Genomic DNA, 18,738 nt, shown 5'->3' with positions numbered 1-18,738 from the left:
ACACCACCATCTAGTGCATGCTGTGGACAAATACCCCGTGGCAGTCAACAGGGAAGTGGACACGGTTGACCCGCAGTGGCAGACTAGTATGAACTGGGATAAGGGAAATGATTCCCTGATTCCCAACGGAGCCTGAACGTCACATATTTGCCACTATAATAAAAAAACAATATCAAATCAGAAACAGCTTCATTGGCCATGTGTCCGCATACAAGGATTTCCCGTTGCTATCAACGTGCATACACAGAAATAGACTTTAGAGTTTCGCACATTTAGCTACTATGTACAAATGTAAATTATAAATGTATATACAAAATTGTGTATATTGTTTTCAGTATTCCATAATGAAATAGTACATAATTCAAGATTTATATTAATTTAGACACAATGCACCACAATATCAAATCACCTTCAAATGTAATTGTGACACAAAGACTAAAAATGAGACCCTTTCTTAGTTATGATCAGAGTTTTACCTGCTTGAATCAAGATGGTGGTTCAATTTTTTTACTTTTTTTTTATTGCTGATGGGTTTTAAACTCATTTATCACAACACTCAGCTTTACTAAATAGGGATCAAAGCTAACCATCAATAATCAAACTGGAAGTCTGGAAGTGAAACACTGTTTTTATTTTACAAAAATACCGTTGTACAAGTAGTGTTAACTTTAGGCCACTCCAACACACGCACCTTAAATTCTACATTAGTAATTTGGCAACACGGAAACCTTTTAAAATCAAAGGAAGTGAAATTCAATGAAATTGTGAAGACTCCAAATTGCAGGAAAGCAATCTTCGTTTGTAGTGCAGAAAGAATAAGATAGCAATGTAGTGTTACTTTTTAAACAAATAACTCCAATTCACTTCTGCCTCATTTTAAAAGCATGCTGCTATTGCTTTGTGGGTAATAGGTTCTTCAGCCAATCAGAGGAGATTTCAATTAGCACCTCTCCATTGCACCTGGTATACCTAGCTGACCTGCTGTTGGCTGCAAACACTAAAGCACATTTAGAGTCTCCCTCTTGCTGTTGTACATCATCAAATTGTTAAATGGACACTTTAACAAAAGAGGATGAGGCTTTTCCTACACCTCCACCGTACTTCTCACCAGGTAAAATACCCTCTTAAGTTACTTGATTTGAAAGGTTTGAAATTATCAGTTTTTAGAAGTAAGAAATAAAACGTGTGAATTTGTTTTTCCAGATGAAAGTCACACAGGGCAAGATGAGAGGATCTACCATATTCCTCCACCTTCACCCCCACCCTTCTTTTTTCCTGGAATTGTGGGCACCACCGGAGCTGACACACCTCGAATGGGTACATGCTCACTTCACATATGCCTCCATTTTGAATCGATAGTGTAGGCCTGAAGGTCACTTTTTTTTCACAATTCAGCTATGCTCTTCCCTTTTTAGACTTGGTTAAGTTAGGAAGCGTTGATGGAAGAGTGGTGCGTCCATTATTTCTGTTGTATTGTCCAAATGTGAAGAGACTTGTACTGATTTAATTCCACTGGTAGTTTTGCTCATTACATGGAAGCCAATGTTGCACACAAACGTTGCAAATCCATCCCTCAAAAGGCACTGATGAGACAATGTTCAGGACTTATAGCATGGCTAAAAGTTGAGAGAAAATTGTTGTAATGGTAAAGTGGCAATTTTTAAGACTTTCATTTTAAATATCTTTTATTTAACATCTTTTCATTGCCAAAGAAAGTAACACGGTGGCGCTTGAAATAATAAGGATTGTTGTTTAAATTTATTTAGAAAATAAACATTAATTCCCCCCCTCCCCATCCCCCATGTCTTTTCTTTAGTGCCGGAACCCCCTCAATCGACTCCCAGGCTGACGTTTGTGAACTATGAAACTGAGCTGTTTTGCTATCCAGCTCTGACAACATGCCCTTTCTGCAAGACTCAGGTCACCACGCATGTCTCCTACCGAGTCGGGGGGCTTGTGTGGCTCATGTTTCTTGTGTTAGTGTTATGCGGGTGAGTATAGATGAATTCTAATACCTAAATCTGGTGTAGCTCCAATTGCCCAGCATTAATCAAAACGCATATTCCAATGATGTAGCTTGACGTATCATTTCTGTTTCGCAGGTTGGTGCTTGGATGCTGCCTGATTCCATTTTTTGTGGACTATTTCAAGGACGCCTATCACTCTTGTCCTCGCTGCCATCGGGTCCTCCATATACACAGGAGGACATGCTGTGAATGAGCACACAGATGATCAACTATACCAGCAGGTTGATCTGTATGTAAACGCATGCACAAGGCTGTCAGGATAACTGAAAATACATAGATATATGTTTAATATATAAGGAGAAGATATGTTGACTCCTGTCATGTTGACTTTAGAAATATTTTTAAACAACATTTTAATCATGTTTTGCAACAAATTCTATCAAATAAAATTTCTGTGACCGTCTTTTCTCACATTTTCTGTCGCACACAACAGAAACGATGCTGGGCACAAGCAGATTGTGTATAATTTGACAAAAAGAGAGCACTTAGATTCCCTCACTAGTTTTTTTTCCATTTGCCGATAAAGACCAGGAGATGCAGTTTGGGGAAAAAAAAAAGAGCTAGTAAGTGGACCTTGAGTTATTCAATCAGGAGTCAAAATACTTTATTCAAGGACAATAATTATCTTTCACCATCGCCCGCTTGGTGCACAGATCCCCACCTTACTTTCACTTCAGTTGTCATTACATCCTGTGTGGATTAGGCCTGCATGTGTACTGGCGCTGTGTGTAGTAAACATGCCCTCATTGACGTGACACTAGAGGATTAGAAGTGTGGGTCGCTTTTAGATCATTGAGCCTCAGAGTAATGAGCATTTGAGATGCGGCAAATGCCTTCATTACCCCTCGTCTGGGGTCATGCACGCCCTCCTGCTGCTCAGGTATAAGACGCTGTCAGGATGTCAGCTGTCCCGAGGTAGATGCGCACTGGTGGATCCCAACAACGACACACTGACTGCTGACCCCTGCATGGCCGAGGATGCATCAAATTATCTCTCCTCCCTCGGTCAATCGGTTTCCTCCTTAGTGCCCTCTTTTTTCTTCCGGCCCTTCGACTGCAAAACTGAACTCCTCTCCTATTTGATCCTGTGTGTTGCCAAAATGCCCTTCATCCCACCTGTGACGATTACGCGCTCTGCGTCAGGACTGACTGCGAAGTCGAGACCCATCAGCAACATTTCATCTACAGCTACTTTGACGAAGGTCCAAAGAGAAGACAAAGGCGGCTTGGTGAAGGAGCAACTGGCTTCAAACCTCAAGCAACTAGGCAAGAAGAGCCAACCCAGGAGTCATCTGCCAACCGCCAAAGCGGCCTCGGGGGCAGAGCTGCATGCAAAGAGAAGGGAGAGACTGCTGCCTTTATCACAAACTGACAGCTTCCCAGCCTCCAGCTCGGGCGAGTCCCTGTCTAAGACACAGCAGCACAAACACGCGGGTCAGGGCTTTGTACAGAGGGAACCCGAGGTGAAGGCGAGGGCCAGGCATCAGGAGGAGGCCCGTTTCACACTGACACTCACACCTGAGGCTGTTCTGCTGCTGCAGCGGAGGAACATTGACGAGAGACGTCAACGTTCAGCGCCCAGAAACGATGGAAGCGGAGTAGGCGTTTCTGGAAGCGCCCTGGATTCCAGACGCAGGAGGGAAAACGTCTCGAAAAGGCTACCGGCAAACGGCCAAGTCGCTGCTAAAAACAACAGAGATGCTGAACTGGGAGACATAAGCTCAATTGTGAAAATCTCCTTTCTGAACGAGCAACATAAGTATGATGATGTGGAGTACGAGGAGGAGGACCACGGCGTGGATGAGCGAGTGATGCTGAAATGTAAAGAGTGGCTCCGTGGGTTGGAGAACACACCGGTGACCGTTGGGCACAGCTTGAATAAGAGTGCAAGCGGCGTGAAAAGTTTCTAAAGGTGACATGAGAAGTGTTGCTAATTGAGGCGTCATCTTCCAACCTGAGAACGAACTGACGTTTCTGTGTTTGGCTGGTTGCTTTATGAAGGTGTTCTTGTGTATCGCCCGGGGCTCTGTGTTTCTCTTTCACTGAGCCCAGTCCTGTTAACACACACATCCATTGTAACTGTGTTAACGCTTTTTTATGAAACTGACGCACCAAGAATTTTGGCAACTTGTTGAACCGTTCTGTTTGTGCTGTTTTGTTTGAGCCATCTTCAAGGAAAGTAAAACTACTTTGCACATTTAAACACCGGATAAGTATTAACCATGTTTTGATAATATATTACATTTTTTTAAACTTGCTTTAAAACTGACACATGAAACATGTGTTTAAACAAATCTTTTTTTGGTGATCTGTAACTTTACGAGTTTATGAATGTCCAATGTGAACAGGGAGGATTCTCTAAAAACTGATTGCATGTAATGCACTGTGCAGGCTCAGATACCCGCAGCTCACGCTGTCTTAATGAGGGTTTCCTCAAAGGGATGGGCTGTCTTTCTGACCTAACATACATGTGAAAAAACCTGCATTAATTTAGATAACAAAATCAGGGATATGGGTCAAGTTTATTTCAATTTAAATTAAGTAATATACAGGCCTATATTAGTGAACGTTTGCTAAAATAAGTACAAAATAGACACTGTGAACCCCAAAGAACATTAGTCCAGGTTAAAAACTCCTTCTGCAGCCAACATTATTCAAACCTGAAACAAAACTTTATTTAAAATGTTAGTGGAGAGGTTCCATATCAAGCACTTGAAGGAATGAACAAAAGATTCCTTGGGATCAATTGTCCCGTTCCAAACATTTTACTTAGTGTAAACATAGTTTAGCTCCAATGAAGATGTGGTACGACATGATACAAAATATAGATATATGTTATGGTGTCATAAAGAGTGGAACAAGATGAATTTCCGACCTTAAAGCCAGGGAAATTGAGGGGTTGTTTTTTAAAGCTTTTCTGTCATGTGAATCATTTTCTAAGCCCTGTATTCTGTTTTATGATGAAGTTATCTATATATTTTTTTTGTAAAACTTGCATAAAGTTTGTAACAAAAAGATCAATATGACAAAAAAATAAAATGATAATTCCTTCACTGTTTCTGTAAGGTATTCATAGAAAAAAGGGGGAGAGCTTTATGCATTGACAGGTTAATTTTAAAGTGTGGAATGTGATTATTTTAAAACTAAAAGGTCCCGCTTGAAATCTAGAATCTGCTCTTGTTTCCTGTACTGCGGCTCATGAGGTCTCACTGCTTGTAAGCAGCTTTGTCAGGACTTAGATGTTGGCTTGGCCGTTGCTGTACATTCCCTCGTGCTCAGACCAGGTGTCCTTAGCGGCTTATCCACCTGGGAGTCAAACGTTACAACACGTGTGTTTGTACATGTGCGAGAGCGCGAGAGAAAGACTCCATCTGTAACGTTCAACAAATATTATGATTAGGATAAAAAAACTGAAATCTTATTTCGTCACAAAAATGAAGGCATGTGTGTCATTTGAAGCATGTTGAATAAATAAGATAAAGACGCAGTGGATGATTGATGGGTACATAAACAGATGGGAATCATTTCCAGCGGTTGATTCGTCGCAGCTGTACGTAGGACAGTGACATGCAGACCGATATGATTCCCAGCAGAGCCACCTGGTTCTGCCAGAAGCCCCACACGGAGTAGTCGATGTCCTGGCTTTTCAGAAACAGCTCTCCTGGGATCCTGCAGCAACAGACAAGAGAGGCTTAGAGGGTGTGTGTGCGTACGTGTGAGGGCTATCGCGGTTTAAGGAGAGGCTGTGTGATTGCTCAACACTCACATGGTGTTGTTGTCGTAGAAAAACTGTCCTGACATCTCGTTGATGAATGCGGCCTGGAGAGGGACAGAAAAGAGATTCGGCTGAACACCTTCCTTGCTACAGATAAAGACGAGATTAAATTCAACCCCGCTGATCTCATTCTCACAGCCACGCCCTTCTGCTCTTGATCTGTCTATTTTTCCTCGCTTACATTCAGTCCATATTTGAAGATGCTGATCCATTGCAGCCAGGAGAGCCAGCTCAGCATGGAATTGAGGTTGACAAGAAAACCACCAAAGACCTAAAAAATAGGAAAATGAAGAAGGAAAAGAGGGAATAACACACTTTATACACACAAAATAGCTCTACTGTGAATCTTTAAGAGTACACAGTATTATCTCAGCCATGTCTATTTTGAGTGTGTGCCTCAACCTCTCACCATCATGAAGACGAAGGGCAGAGCAATGAGGATGTTAGCCATGGCAAATGAAGATACACTCGCTGAGACGAGGAAGGCCAGACCGACTCCAGCCAGACTGACCAGAGACATGGTCAGGGCGAAGCACAGGAAGGCCACAAAGGAAGGCTTCAATCCTGAAAGGGTGGTGGACAAATGACAACAGGAAGGTGAGAATAGACATTGTAATAAAACCCAGAGTATTGCTTTGAGCAGGTTCCCCGCTGAAAGGTCAAATGAAAGCTTCCAGATACAAGGAGATCAACAGCGGGAGCAAAAATTAGGAAGACATGCAAAACTAGAACAGGCAGCTCCTTGTCTTCTAGATTTTATTTCTCAAAACATAAACCTAATTGGAGTGAAGCCAAGCCTGCGCAGAAAGAATTATGCATTGTTTCCTTATTTACTACAGAATTTGATGCTTTTCACTCAACTTGGGGAAATGACAAAAGGCCCACAGTCCTAAAGTTTAGATACAGTCATCTCAAGGACAGGAACAAAACAGCACCTGCCCGATACAATATGGTGTGTATTCTCATACGGTATTTGTGAGACTCACCCATCATATAGTAGGCGATGGCTGAAAAAACAAAGATGGGGATGATGCGATTGGGGATGAGATCAGCAAAGATCTTGGACAGGAAGTAGGCAGAAGTGCGGTAATAGCCACTGGAGTTCTCGTGACTGCAAAAAATAAAGAAAAAGACTCAAGAAACAAATTGACACATACATACAAACATTTTGGCAAAGTTAAAAACAATGTGATTGTAAAGGATTTACTGACTTTGAATTCATTTCACAATGTTGAGCCACCACTTTATATATATATATATATATATATATATATATATATATATATATATATATATATATATATTATTCCTCTGCGCCGTCGAGCTCTTTTGTGACATGTTCATTCAATACCACGAACATCCAAACTGTAGTTTATTTCACTCAATCCCACATACACCATCCTGCCGCAGAAAAAACTCACAAAAGCATCAAATAAATAAATGTCCAACTGAAAAAAGTCCCCAACAAATTCACTATTTACTTAAAAACAAAACTATATGGCCCGTTAAAGATGTATGTCTTCTGCAAAAATGATTGGACTTGGGGTTGAGTGCCACAGACGAAAAAAGGGGAACCAGAAAGTATTGTTGAGATAAATAAGATCATCGCCAGAGCAAGACTGAAAGCTGGCATCAAGGAGGCAAAGGGAAGGCGTCAAGAGAGACTGATGAGAGACTGCAACACCAACAATGCTAAAGATATGTGGGCGATTCAAAATGTTGTTATGTAGTAAAATGGAACTACAATCTACATTTAGTTGGGAAACCCTTCTGGACAATGAATAATTGTGCATTGTTGGTTTCGGTCTTTTCACAGGTTTATAAAAATATAAAAGAAACACCAGCCTTATCATTTAATTAGCATTAAAAAGAGAAATGTCATCCACATAAATCTATCTAGACATTGAACATCTTCGTAGTCACGCACTTTCTGCACAAGTCTGCGACTTTTATTTTTCACTCACATGAATATTGCTCTTTCATTGATAAAGAGTTCAACAGCGGAGAGATTCCCAAACACCATGTTGATGATAAGGAAGAAGAACGCTCCACTCCTGTCATCCAGAGAGAGAGAGAGAGAGAGAGAGAATGTTATCTGATTGTTAATTCATCTGCCCATCATAAAGGTTTCCTCATCTTGACCTCATTGTGACTTATCTCACTCATTTACTGTATTTCAAATTGAATCCAGCCATCATACATCTCCAGCCTGCATACTTTTGAAAAGTAAATATTTTCATTCTTGCCTCGACAGCCTGGGACATTATTCTCACAGCCTCTTCTGATGTAGATATATTATAATTTGCTGTGTCACTACATTTTTACTGCACACAACATGTAATAATGTACAGTGAAAACCTTCAACAAAGAAAACTCTTTGATATTATCTTCCTTAAGATGAGGAAAGGGGGCGCATTTACAGTAGGACAAAGTGAATTTAGAGCAGATTCATGGATTTAAACTTGCATTGCTGTTATGCTGCAGGCTATGTTACTGTACCTGTTCTGTAAAGCCTCGGGCAGTGTCAGGGGCATTTGGTAATAAATGAGTCCCACCAGAATAGCAAAGAAGATGTTCAGAGCCAACTGGGCATAAGAGGTCTGAGGGTTCCTCAGGGAGTTCAGAACTGTCCTACCACACACCACGCGCAGCTGTGTGTGCCACACACACACACACACACACACACACACACACACACACACACACACACACACACACACACACACACAGGCATAGACATGACATGTTTTTTTATGGCTGTATTTATGAGAGTTATAAACAGGGTTCATTCAGCGGGCAGCCGTGCACTCTGACTTAGCTGGCTGGCACAGTCATTAAACTCGGTGACGTCACATCATAAACTTATTTAAATTTCAGGTGAATCACAAAATGAATAAAAGCTGAGATTTTTAATTCCCTCAAATGGATATTTATACTATACAGTTTGTTTTATGTAAGAAGAGAGTGTTTTATCGAAACGTTTGCATGTGTTTCTGAATTGCGGAGTCGGCTGACCTGATAGAGGAAAGAGGTAGCGTAGCCAGCTGCCTTGTCTTGACATTTGGCCCCATCAGAGATGCTCTGGTTCACATGGTCCAACTCTTCGACCATATTTTGATACAGTTGGGACTGGCTGTACTTGTTTGCCAATGGATTTTTACCCTCTGCTGTGGAAAGAGAAAGATACCATTATGCATCATCATATTGTAGATAAGGACAGCAGAATAAACATTTGTATTGCAGTCTTTGAGTCTACTCGGGGTGAGTTAATTAAAAAGTAAAAAACGGGATCTGGGTATCTAGACTAAAATCTAAATCTGGTAAAAGTAGTAGTTTGACATTGAGAGAAAATTGTAAACGCTGTCATAATTTTTTGGAGGAAATCAACTGTGACTTCCTGTCAGTATCGTCATTATTGTCGGTTTACTAAATGTGTCGCCTCCCAACCCTAACTTAAGTGTTGTTGTTGTTTTTGTCATCTTATTCTCTATATTTCAAACTTTAACATTAAAACCAATTTAAGCCCGTAATGACTTGGACACATGGATGTATTTCTTGTCACAAATTACCCCAAAAACACGCCTAACGCCTCTGTAGATGCTATATACCTAAACTGCATGTGTGTGTGTGTGTGTGTGTGTGTGTGTGTGTGTGTGTGTGTGTGTGTGTGTGTGTGTGTGTGTGTGTGTTTTGTGTAGGTGTACCTGCAGTAAGGGACACTAATGTTGATTTTGTCTCTCCATTTGTGACGTCCATGAAGAAATCAGCAGGGTTGTTGAAGGCCTCGATTTGGTAGCCTGAACAAAAACCACGCAGACATACAAGCATGAAAATACATCATATACACAACATATGCTGTCCAGCATCACAACTTCATATGGAGATACAAATTTCCTTTTCTAAAAGGATTCTTCACATTGTATTACAACACATTCCTAGTCACGGTACTACACCTTTCATAGCCAATACACAAACATACATACCGAGGTCTGTGAAGTAGTCCAGTGCATGGGTTGCTGCGCCTGCGTACACCACCTCCCCTTTATGCATCAGAGTCAGATGGTCAAACTGTCTGAAGATGGAGTAGCGTGGCTGGTGGATAGAGAAGATCACAGTCTTACCTCTTCTGGACAGCCTGGACACACACAAGGAGTTTGATTGCATTCATACTGCTGTTAAAACACAAAGACAGCAGTAGATGGGGAAAGAGCTGTATCTTCAGCAGCATTGTATGCTTCAGTTGTCATTTGCATCTTATGAGTATGTGTAGTATGTGTTTCCTAATGTAGGAGTAATTAGTAATTGTGCTGTACCTGTTTAGTAGATTGATGATACAGTTTGCCGTGTTCGAGTCCAGTCCGGTAGTCGGTTCATCCAGAAACAGCAGAGAGGGAGAGGTGATGAGCTCCATCCCGATGCTGCACCTCTTCCTTTCACCTCCAGATACGCCACGCAGAAACTCTGTCCCTATCTGCACACGCACACAAAACACACACACACCGAACCCTTGAGCGCTAAATACAAAATATTCCTGTTAATGTAACTAAGAAACATCTTTTGGAATTTTTGTGCTATCTTTATGTCAGTATTTTACACTTTGCTACAGTTGAATTATATAACACCAATACAGAAAACAAATAAATGTCTGCCACCCATAAATTTGGGACATTGGAAAGCCACAGAGTCTGTTTTTTCCATTTCTGCACTTTATTGTTGGAACAGTATTCTCTCATTTGGGTACGGTTAGGGAAGGGATTATGATTAATTGTCTTTTAACAATCTTTAAATAAGTGCTTCTGCTTATACTGGAGTAAGATATTTGTGAACTAAAAGTCTTTAAGAGTGAGTAAGACCTCGCAGAGCTCTTTCCAGCACTGCTGTAAAGTGAGTGACGTGCAGCTGCTATCGGCTTGTGTGTGTAAGGCTGTACCTTGGTGCTGGCACAGTCTGTCAGGCCAAGGTCTTGTATGATGGCATCCACTCTGTTGTTTTTATCTGTGGAGGAGTGATGCTTCGGGTTGAGACGCAGGTTGGCACTGAACAGAAGGTTCTCCCTCACAGACAGAGTGCCCATCAGGATATCATCCTGGAAGCACACGAATGATGAAGGGACAAAATACTCAGAGGAGTCCAAAATGCAATAATGTTAAAGAATATGTGTGTTTGTTTTCATGTATTTGTGTACCTGGACCACATAAGCAGAGCTGAGCCTGAGGTCCGACGAGACGGCTTTGCCATCCACCATGACTTTTCCTTGCTTCAGTCCAGCAGGGTTTTTTCTCCCTGCGATTACATCCAGGAGTCTGACAAAAAGAGAAATAAACTAATATCCAATTGGTTGGGGTTGTACATGTGTGTTTGAGACACCGTTCCTGTGTGTTTGCATGTACATGAACATGTTTCTTACGATGTTTTACCACTTCCGGTGGCGCCCATGATGGCATTCATCCCAGGCCTCATGATGCCACTGAAACAACCAACCAGAAGTCAAGTAATTTTATTTACAGAGAACACTTTAAAATAACAAAATGATCTACAATCAATTATGTTCAATTACCATGTATATTATAGCCAAAGACCAAATACTCATGTATTTATTAAATGGATCCCCTCTGGCTTAGGATCTGATACCAGAAAATGCTTGACTTTGTTTCTGTTTCTCCTATTTTTGTCTCAATTTGCCTCAATAAAACCATATCAATTCCCTATAAATGTATATACTGATACACGGGTTTGATTAAATGAGCCACAAACGGGACAACACTTGATCTAATAACTTACTTATTGTCAGATGTATACCTAAAAACAGGTAAAAGCTGGGAGGAAACACCTGGAGTGTTAGGTCGTACAGGTAGCACTGGCATGCTAACATGCAGTCACCGCCGAGTGATGTAGTCAATTACACATCATTCTGCGTATGTGTATATACGCATACAACTCAAAGGAAAGTATCATGTCCTACCTTACATTGTTGAGGATGTTTTTTTCAGGACCTCTCTTACAGCACAACGTTGTCTCATTAACACAGTAGTGCAAGTTGCTGAACGTGACAGTTGGCCCTCGTTCCTGGAAATACTCATCAACACCGCAAACAGTCTGCTCCACCTTAGACATCTTCAAAAATAGCAGTGCTACCCGGAGAGAATAAAAGGTGGTAGAGTCTGACACACAGACCTGTGCAGCCGGACAGATGAAGAGACAGTGAGACAGGTGAGAGAGCGTGCAACCAGTAGATTGCTGTTATAAATATCTGATCTTTGGACTCCCTCAATCCTTATCCCCTAGACTTGTGGCTGTTCAAAAAGATAGTGTGACATTGCACTTTCAACCCAAAAACTCCATTCAAGAAGCACCACAAGTTATGTGATAATAGTTATCGATGATTGACTGATTACAATGTGTATATGGTGAATAGTGCTGCTTACGCAATGCAAATGTTATCCATCCATCCATCCATTGTCAATACTTGTTTATCTGTATCCAGGGTCCTGGGGAAGCATGGGGGTCATTGGCGATAAGGCCTGGATGGGGTTGAGGTCAAGGCTTTCTGCAGGCCAGTCAAGATCTTCCAAACCAAGCTGGAAAACATGTTGTATCTATGGGCTTTGCTTTGTCACCTTGAAAAAGGAAAGGGCTGTCACCAAACTGTTGCAAAAAAGTTAAAAGCACATGTCCTGGATTATTCAAATTCCTTAAAGCAACACCAGCTTTTATAAGAGGAAATAACACATCGTTAAAATGACTCTTCCAACTGAAAGTTGATTTAATTAGAAATGTATTGGACTCTCAGCTCAGGGGTTTGGCTCAAACAAGACAAAATCTTTGTTTGTGCAAACTGACTTAATAATAAATAAAAATAAAACCGTTTCATATTTTTCTGATTCCTGGGGTTACAGTGGGCATTGGCCCCAGATGGGGAAATATGTATGTAAATATGTATACAAGGGTGTACACATATCGTTATGGCCCACATTTCCATGGCCAGGCTGCCCCCTGTTGTACAGAATGCTGTATGGCAGACTAGAGAGAATATCCTGGGTGGGATCAACTTTGTTTTTCTCTGACCTTTTCATTTTTTTTTTAACGTTTTCCAATCAGGCTTCGTGTTCAGCACCAAGAACCGCCCACAAAAATCTCTGCAGCCAATCGATTTTCAGTACAGCGAGAAAATAGGCGTGGCCAACACCCGAAATTCTTAGGTGTTGTCATCGTGTTTCTTAGTTTGGTGTGCGTTACACTGGGTGTGCGAGCGGAATCTAAGACGTTCACAATGCGACCTTAACAGTGACTGTTTTCTTTATTTTCTATAGCCTGTTAGGGTTGTGTAACGCATTTCTCCAGTAGAGTACAAGAACAAAGACAGTTGAGTATCTCCGGAAACCAAAAACAATCATATATTTCACACGACGGCTAGCTTACAAGCTACCAGCTAACCGCTAGCTATGGAGGAGAAGAAGGAGGAGGGAGAAGCGGAGATCCAGGAGCACGGCCCCGAGCACTGGTTCTCCAAGTGGGAACGGCAGTGCTTAGCGGAGGCCGACCGGGCCGACCCCACAGAGGAGGAGACGGAACACGGCCAGCAGAAACTGTGGCACCTCTTCCAGAACTCGGCCACCGCGGTCGCGCAGCTCTACAAAGGTCTGTACGAAGCACGCCGGGGTTCAAGTCTAGCTAGCAGTCGGCCAGAGGAGAGGAGACAGAGACACACAAAGGACACCGGCGAGGATAGCAGCTAGCTAGTTACGCTGCGGAACAGCTGCACATCGTGTTTGTTTGTTGTTCTTTTTAAATTGTATTTTAAATAATGCGGTTATCTTGTGGGTGTCGTGCTTTTTGGTCCGTTGCCTGTTGGGGAGGGGAAGCCGACGTTAACCCGAAGCTAACAGCCGCTAACAGCCGGTCACTGTCAGAGGGGACAGCGGGCTGTCAAGAGTCCTCGAGGGCCACACGCGCCCGGGACGAGTGGCTCCGCGGTGCGTGCGCTTGTGTGTGTGTGGTTTTTATTGCTTTAATCGTATTTATTCGTCCTGTTTTTAGATACAAATGGCTCACACTAAAGATGATTTTTGTCCAACATGTTAACATTTGTACCCCCAGCTCGTCAAAATGGCGATAAACAGGGAGGAGTTGTCCAACAGAAAACTGCTCGTTTGTTGATGGTCTATCGCGGCGATAGCTAGTTGTCGCAGTGGTGTGGTGTTTTTTTTATTATCACGTAAGCTAAAACGTCCCAAAGACGTTTTATTCCGACACGCAACTTATTGTACTTTTGCTGATTGGTTAACATCTAGAACAAAATGGCGTTAGGATTAAAGTAAACATGTTCTTGGTGAAGTCCACTCTGCCTTGCTGTGTGTTTTGAACACAACACTGACGTTGTTTCACAAGTTGTTTCTTGGAAACAGCTTGGGTTCCTTTCAGCTTCTGCTATTAGCACACACTGAAACGGGAAATGAACGCGAGCCTCCATTTAAAACGTCTGTATTACAAATGGTGACATCACAGTTGGTTAGATTTCATCAGTGAGTTGTTTGCTGAGAGTAAAATGAATGTTTAAAGAGGGCAATGTTGACCAATTGCAGACCGGCTCTTGAACACTTGTCAGGTGCAGTCATGTCCCTGGGTCCCACTTCGTCTATAAATCCTGCTCCAAAGCTCCCATAATGTATGCTCATCTTAATAAAAGTCATTTGTAGAGGAAACCCTACGGACAGCTCCTGCAGATGAGTCAAGATTTAAATCATGAAAGGATGATTTGCAGTGGAGAAGGCCCTGAGCTTTTGTACCTGCGTGTTTGTGGTAAATACCTAGTGAGAGTTACTAGTACTTTTGAATGCGTTGTTTTTTCTAAACACCTCTGTTCTGTATCAATACTCTAAATTCAATAAAGCCATGGGTGTGTTACAGGCTGTCATTAGATTTAATCTGAATTTGCTAACGCACTCCTCCGAATGCACTATTGCCGGTTTACCTCAGGTGTAATGGTATTTGAATGGCCCCTTCCTGACTGTTAAGACTTGAATTTCCCTAAAGAAGATATTTGAGCTTGAGAAGCAGTGTGAAAGCAATACCATTGGAAAGTTATCATGACAATCTGACTAACTTTTTGAATTTATTTTACAGATCGAGTATGTCAGCAGCAAGGCCTCTCTCTCTGGGTGCCCTTCCAGAATGCAGCCACAGCTGTCACTAACCTTTACAAAGGCAAGTACCTTAACTTGACTATTAACCGTATGTTTTAAGTATAATTTAGTGTGGCGTCCAGAAAACTACTGTCTGTCAATCAAATGTGGGGGATGAACTTTGTTTGTGGCGTCCAGATTTACTAAAGACATTTGTCCTTGTGTGTCGTCAGAGAGTATGGAGGCCCGCCAACGGAGCTATGACCTGGGCATCCACTTAGGCCACCAGCGTAGGAATAAGGATGTGATCGCATGGGTTAAGAAACGCAGAAGAACTATCCGGCGCGAGGACCTTATCAGCTTCCTGTGTGGCAAACTCCCACCTCCACGGACAACTCGTGCCCCACCAAGAGTTTCCATGGTGTCTGCAAGCCGACCATCACCCCCAGAGACGGGCAGCTCTGTGGAGACAGACCTGCAGCCTTTTAGAGAGGCCATAGCACTGCACGGTACGTACAAATGCCACGTTCGGCAGGAAGCTGTTGCATGATAAGACTGAGAGCCCAGAGTTCATGCGGTTTACCGTGGCTTCATATATATTTGTTTTTCTTTTCATTCCAGGCCTTAGCGGTGCCATGGCAGGCATTTCTGTGCGTTCTGGTCCTCCTGGTTCCCCAACTCACCCGGCACAGTCCCTCAGTCGTCGTAGGAATGGTCTTCATGATGTGGACCTCAACACCTTCATCGCCGAGGAGATGGCACTCCATTTGGATTCCACGGCCAATCGTAAACGAGGCCCTGCCCCCTGTAGTGACGTCATCACAGACTCACCTACCCATAAACGTAACAGGATGCTCTGAACTTTTCCTACACCACTAATCCCTCCTCTGTCCTCTTCTTGGTGGCCGACTGGACAGCTGATGAGGACTGATGCCTTGGCCAACCATTTGAAATCTTCTTCCTTTTCATCTTAGTTGCAATGCTATAAATAAAGAAACTTAACTTTTACCAATCCACACATTTATTCCCTTTTTCTTTCTTGACCGCCTCTGTTGTCTCGCACATCCTCTCCATAGTAGTGTTCTGTTCTTTTTTTTTTGTTTTTCCCGTTTGGTTAACCCCATGTAGATCTGATTTAGAAGCGAGCGCACATCACACTTAAAATCCTCAAGTTGCAAAATGTTGCGTTTAGACATTGTTTCTTTGGCCGGGGTCCTTTTGTTCTTCACATCCAGTACGAACCAGACTGGTGCCTACTGTTTGCAGTCCTCCCCTCATTCCTCAAGCATATTTCCTCCTCCGTCTCCTCTGTGGGTTGCTGGCCAAACCAGACTGGACTGAAACCCGGGCTCCTCTGCAGGCTGAACCACCTCCTTGCTGTGTGGCTCGAGTCAAACTGCTTGTCGGCGTGTGTATCTCATTCTGCTGCTGCTCTGTGTGTTTGCGTATCTGACAGCAGAACTGCCACTTACTGTGTTGTACTTGTCTTTGCCTTTGAGAAAGCTGCTACAGTATCTCTGGTTGTTGTGCAACAGTGTGGGTGGGTGGGTGTATGTTTGTGTGTGTGTGTGTGTGTGTGTGTGTGTGTGTGTGTGCGGATGCGGGGTTCTGGCAAATCCAGCAACCACTTGGCTGAATTATTTCCCTTTTTTTTTTTACTTAAATTCATCTTTCTTTTTCTTTAGTTGGTCTTTGCAGCCCAAACCAGGGTTTTATCACAAAGCAGGTCAGCCCAATTTACACACATAATGGCAACTATCATTGCAGTCATAGTTTGCTTTAGACACTTTCAGTAGTGGGAGGAGGGACAAGACGAGAGATAAGCAAGATGTATTTTCAACAAAGCTTTGCTTAAGTACCCATGTCCTGCATTCTTATTTGCAAGTTTCCAATAACACTGTTTTTTAATTGGTAATGTCTTGTTTACAAATAATCCAAATATACGCAGTTTTTCCTGACTGCATCCAAATGAATTCGACAGTACTGGTTCTTGCATTTTCCAGTAAGAGTGTTTCAAAGCTTGTATTTTATCTACTTTGTTTACATTTGGCCCTTTGATAAGAACAAACTGGTGCGTTGTCAGCATTTGTCCCTTGTATTTAAGAGAGTTACAACACTTGCTTTCAGCTTTAAACCTATAAAATTACAGAGGACATTTGCCTGTGAACTAGTTGGGGACGACAGCTGTGGTATTTTAATTTGCTAAGCCAGCTCATGGACTGTTGGGTGTGGTGGTTCAGCAAAGCTTTGGACACTTGTTTGGCTAATTTCACACACTGCTTTGTGATACAATCTTGTGTAATGTGTGTAAATAACATGTAGGTGCTGTTATATGTGGTACATATTGTAAAAAGAAGTGCAAATCCATTGGGATGTCCATGTACAATAACAATTCTGACATTAAAGAAAATACAAGCGTTTGTCTAAGTTGTTTTTGGGTTTCCTACCAGTTGGATTGTGGTTTTTATGCATTGGACTCATTTCAGAGAGGGAGGATCTTTACTTTCAAAAGTGATATTTGTATAATTAACTTTGGGTCAGTCTAAAAAAAGAAGGTGGAAAAGTTGTGCGTCAGCTATTATCTATTGCATTGCATTGCTTGGTTAACAAATGTTCATTCTCGGTTCCTTAATCCATTTCTTTCCTTGAAAGAACTCAATATTCAGTTATTCTGCCATCAGTCTCCAAGCGCAGAAGAATAAATGATTTACTGAAAGTAGAAAGTATATCTCAGTTTGTTATTGTAACTGCTGTATAGAGTTCTGTGAACGCAGGTTGTCAACAAACTCATTTTGAGACTTGTGCAGTTCAACAAGGCGAACACAAGGGGGCGACACAGACTACTTTGTTCTGCTTAACACAACAAGGACATACGTTCATAGAAGGGTAATAAAATATTGATTATGAGGATAATATTTTCATCAGTACTGTTTCATTAAAACATTTAGAGCACATTATGAAACTGATATAAATAGTCAGTGAGTGAAATAGAAAAGGCTGCAACATAAGGAACACTAAGACACAAACACCATAGTGAAAGAATTATTAAAATGACATAATTACAGGCGTCCTTTGAGGTTACTCGAAGCATTAGTGTGCAGTTATAGTCACCCCGATGAGAAACAGTAATCATCTTTTAACACTAAAATAATGAAAATGATGAAGACAGACCGGGAGCAACAAGGACTCTGACCTCTGAAGGTTGTGCTTTCAGTCCTGTTTGTGTCTGTTGGTGAGGATGTGTTACATAAAAGGGACTTTATACTTGTGTATAAGCACCAAAAGCAATTTTTCTTCTTCTTCTTTTCCCACACTTATCTTTCCCAATAGTCCACAGTTTCCAAACGCACAGATATTCTCAAAAAAAATGTTTTTAAACACGCTGCAAATTTCATCCAATCTTTACCAGATTGGGAACATGACGCTTCCAGGGTCACTCTGTAACATCCTGTGTGGCTTTCCTAGATTTAATCCAAATTTAGAAGATGTATGCACATCTTAACTCACAGCATAAAGCACTGTACAATCTTGATGGACGTATGAGCCGAACATTTTTGTAGGACTGTACGAAAATTATTGGGGTGAGGAGGGGGGTGGCTGAACTTTAGCCCTCACACAAGCTTCTTCAATATGTTAAAACAGTATTTACTAAAAGAGGCAAAGCATAAAGATTTTAAACATCAATTTCATAATGGAACAAAAATTTGGCCACTAACGTGCACAGTCTGAGATTGAAAATGTGTCATATAAACCGAGCACCAGGCATTGGAATAAAATATCTATATCCAGGGGGAGAACAAATAATTTGACCCTG

At 41.8% G+C, this 18,738-nt stretch overlaps 3 protein-coding genes across 4 annotated transcripts; 2 read left to right on the top strand and 1 right to left on the bottom strand.

Moving 5' to 3' along the window:
- Window positions 1–2,989: 2,989 nt before the first annotated feature.
- Window positions 2,990–3,937, top strand: LOC306738222 (uncharacterized protein; the record flags this gene model as incomplete). The annotated part of the gene is made up of 1 exon (XM_079220052.1): window positions 2,990–3,937. Exon 1 carries the CDS (start codon window positions 2,996–2,998, stop codon window positions 3,935–3,937), a length of 942 nt encoding a protein of 313 aa, XP_079076178.1. The 5' UTR covers window positions 2,990–2,995.
- A 1,611-nt stretch (window positions 3,938–5,548) lies between these two features.
- abcg2b (ATP-binding cassette, sub-family G (WHITE), member 2b) lies at window positions 5,549–11,916 on the bottom strand (the record flags this gene model as incomplete). The annotated part of the gene is made up of 15 exons (XM_079219757.1): window positions 5,549–5,696; window positions 5,794–5,846; window positions 5,984–6,073; window positions 6,212–6,366; window positions 6,789–6,913; window positions 7,767–7,856; window positions 8,302–8,453; window positions 8,818–8,969; window positions 9,507–9,599; window positions 9,786–9,937; window positions 10,116–10,273; window positions 10,733–10,888; window positions 10,988–11,105; window positions 11,210–11,269; window positions 11,765–11,916. The coding sequence occupies 15 exons, from the start codon at window positions 11,914–11,916 to the stop codon at window positions 5,549–5,551; spliced, it is 1,854 nt and encodes a 617-aa protein (XP_079075883.1).
- Window positions 11,917–13,060: 1,144 nt separating this feature from the next.
- On the top strand, window positions 13,061–15,924 carry hapstr1b (HUWE1 associated protein modifying stress responses b). 2 transcript variants are annotated; one of them, XM_079220198.1, is made up of 4 exons: window positions 13,061–13,440; window positions 14,926–15,006; window positions 15,158–15,433; window positions 15,546–15,924. In XM_079220198.1, exons 1-4 carry the CDS (start codon window positions 13,245–13,247, stop codon window positions 15,782–15,784), a joined length of 792 nt encoding a protein of 263 aa, XP_079076324.1. In that variant the 5' UTR covers window positions 13,061–13,244; the 3' UTR covers window positions 15,785–15,924. The 2 variants fall into 2 exon arrangements, with proteins under 2 accessions (XP_079076324.1, XP_079076323.1); XM_079220197.1 differs by having other exon boundaries at window positions 14,926–15,010; window positions 15,162–15,433.
- Window positions 15,925–18,738: the final 2,814 nt, after the last annotated feature.

This window comes from Taurulus bubalis (assembly GCF_910589615.1).
Source record: "Taurulus bubalis genome assembly, chromosome: 6".
In the NCBI taxonomy this organism is placed as follows: domain Eukaryota; kingdom Metazoa; phylum Chordata; class Actinopteri; order Perciformes; family Cottidae; genus Taurulus; species Taurulus bubalis.
Note: the sequence above shows the minus strand (reverse complement) of the source record. Positions and strands in the feature narration are given on the sequence as shown.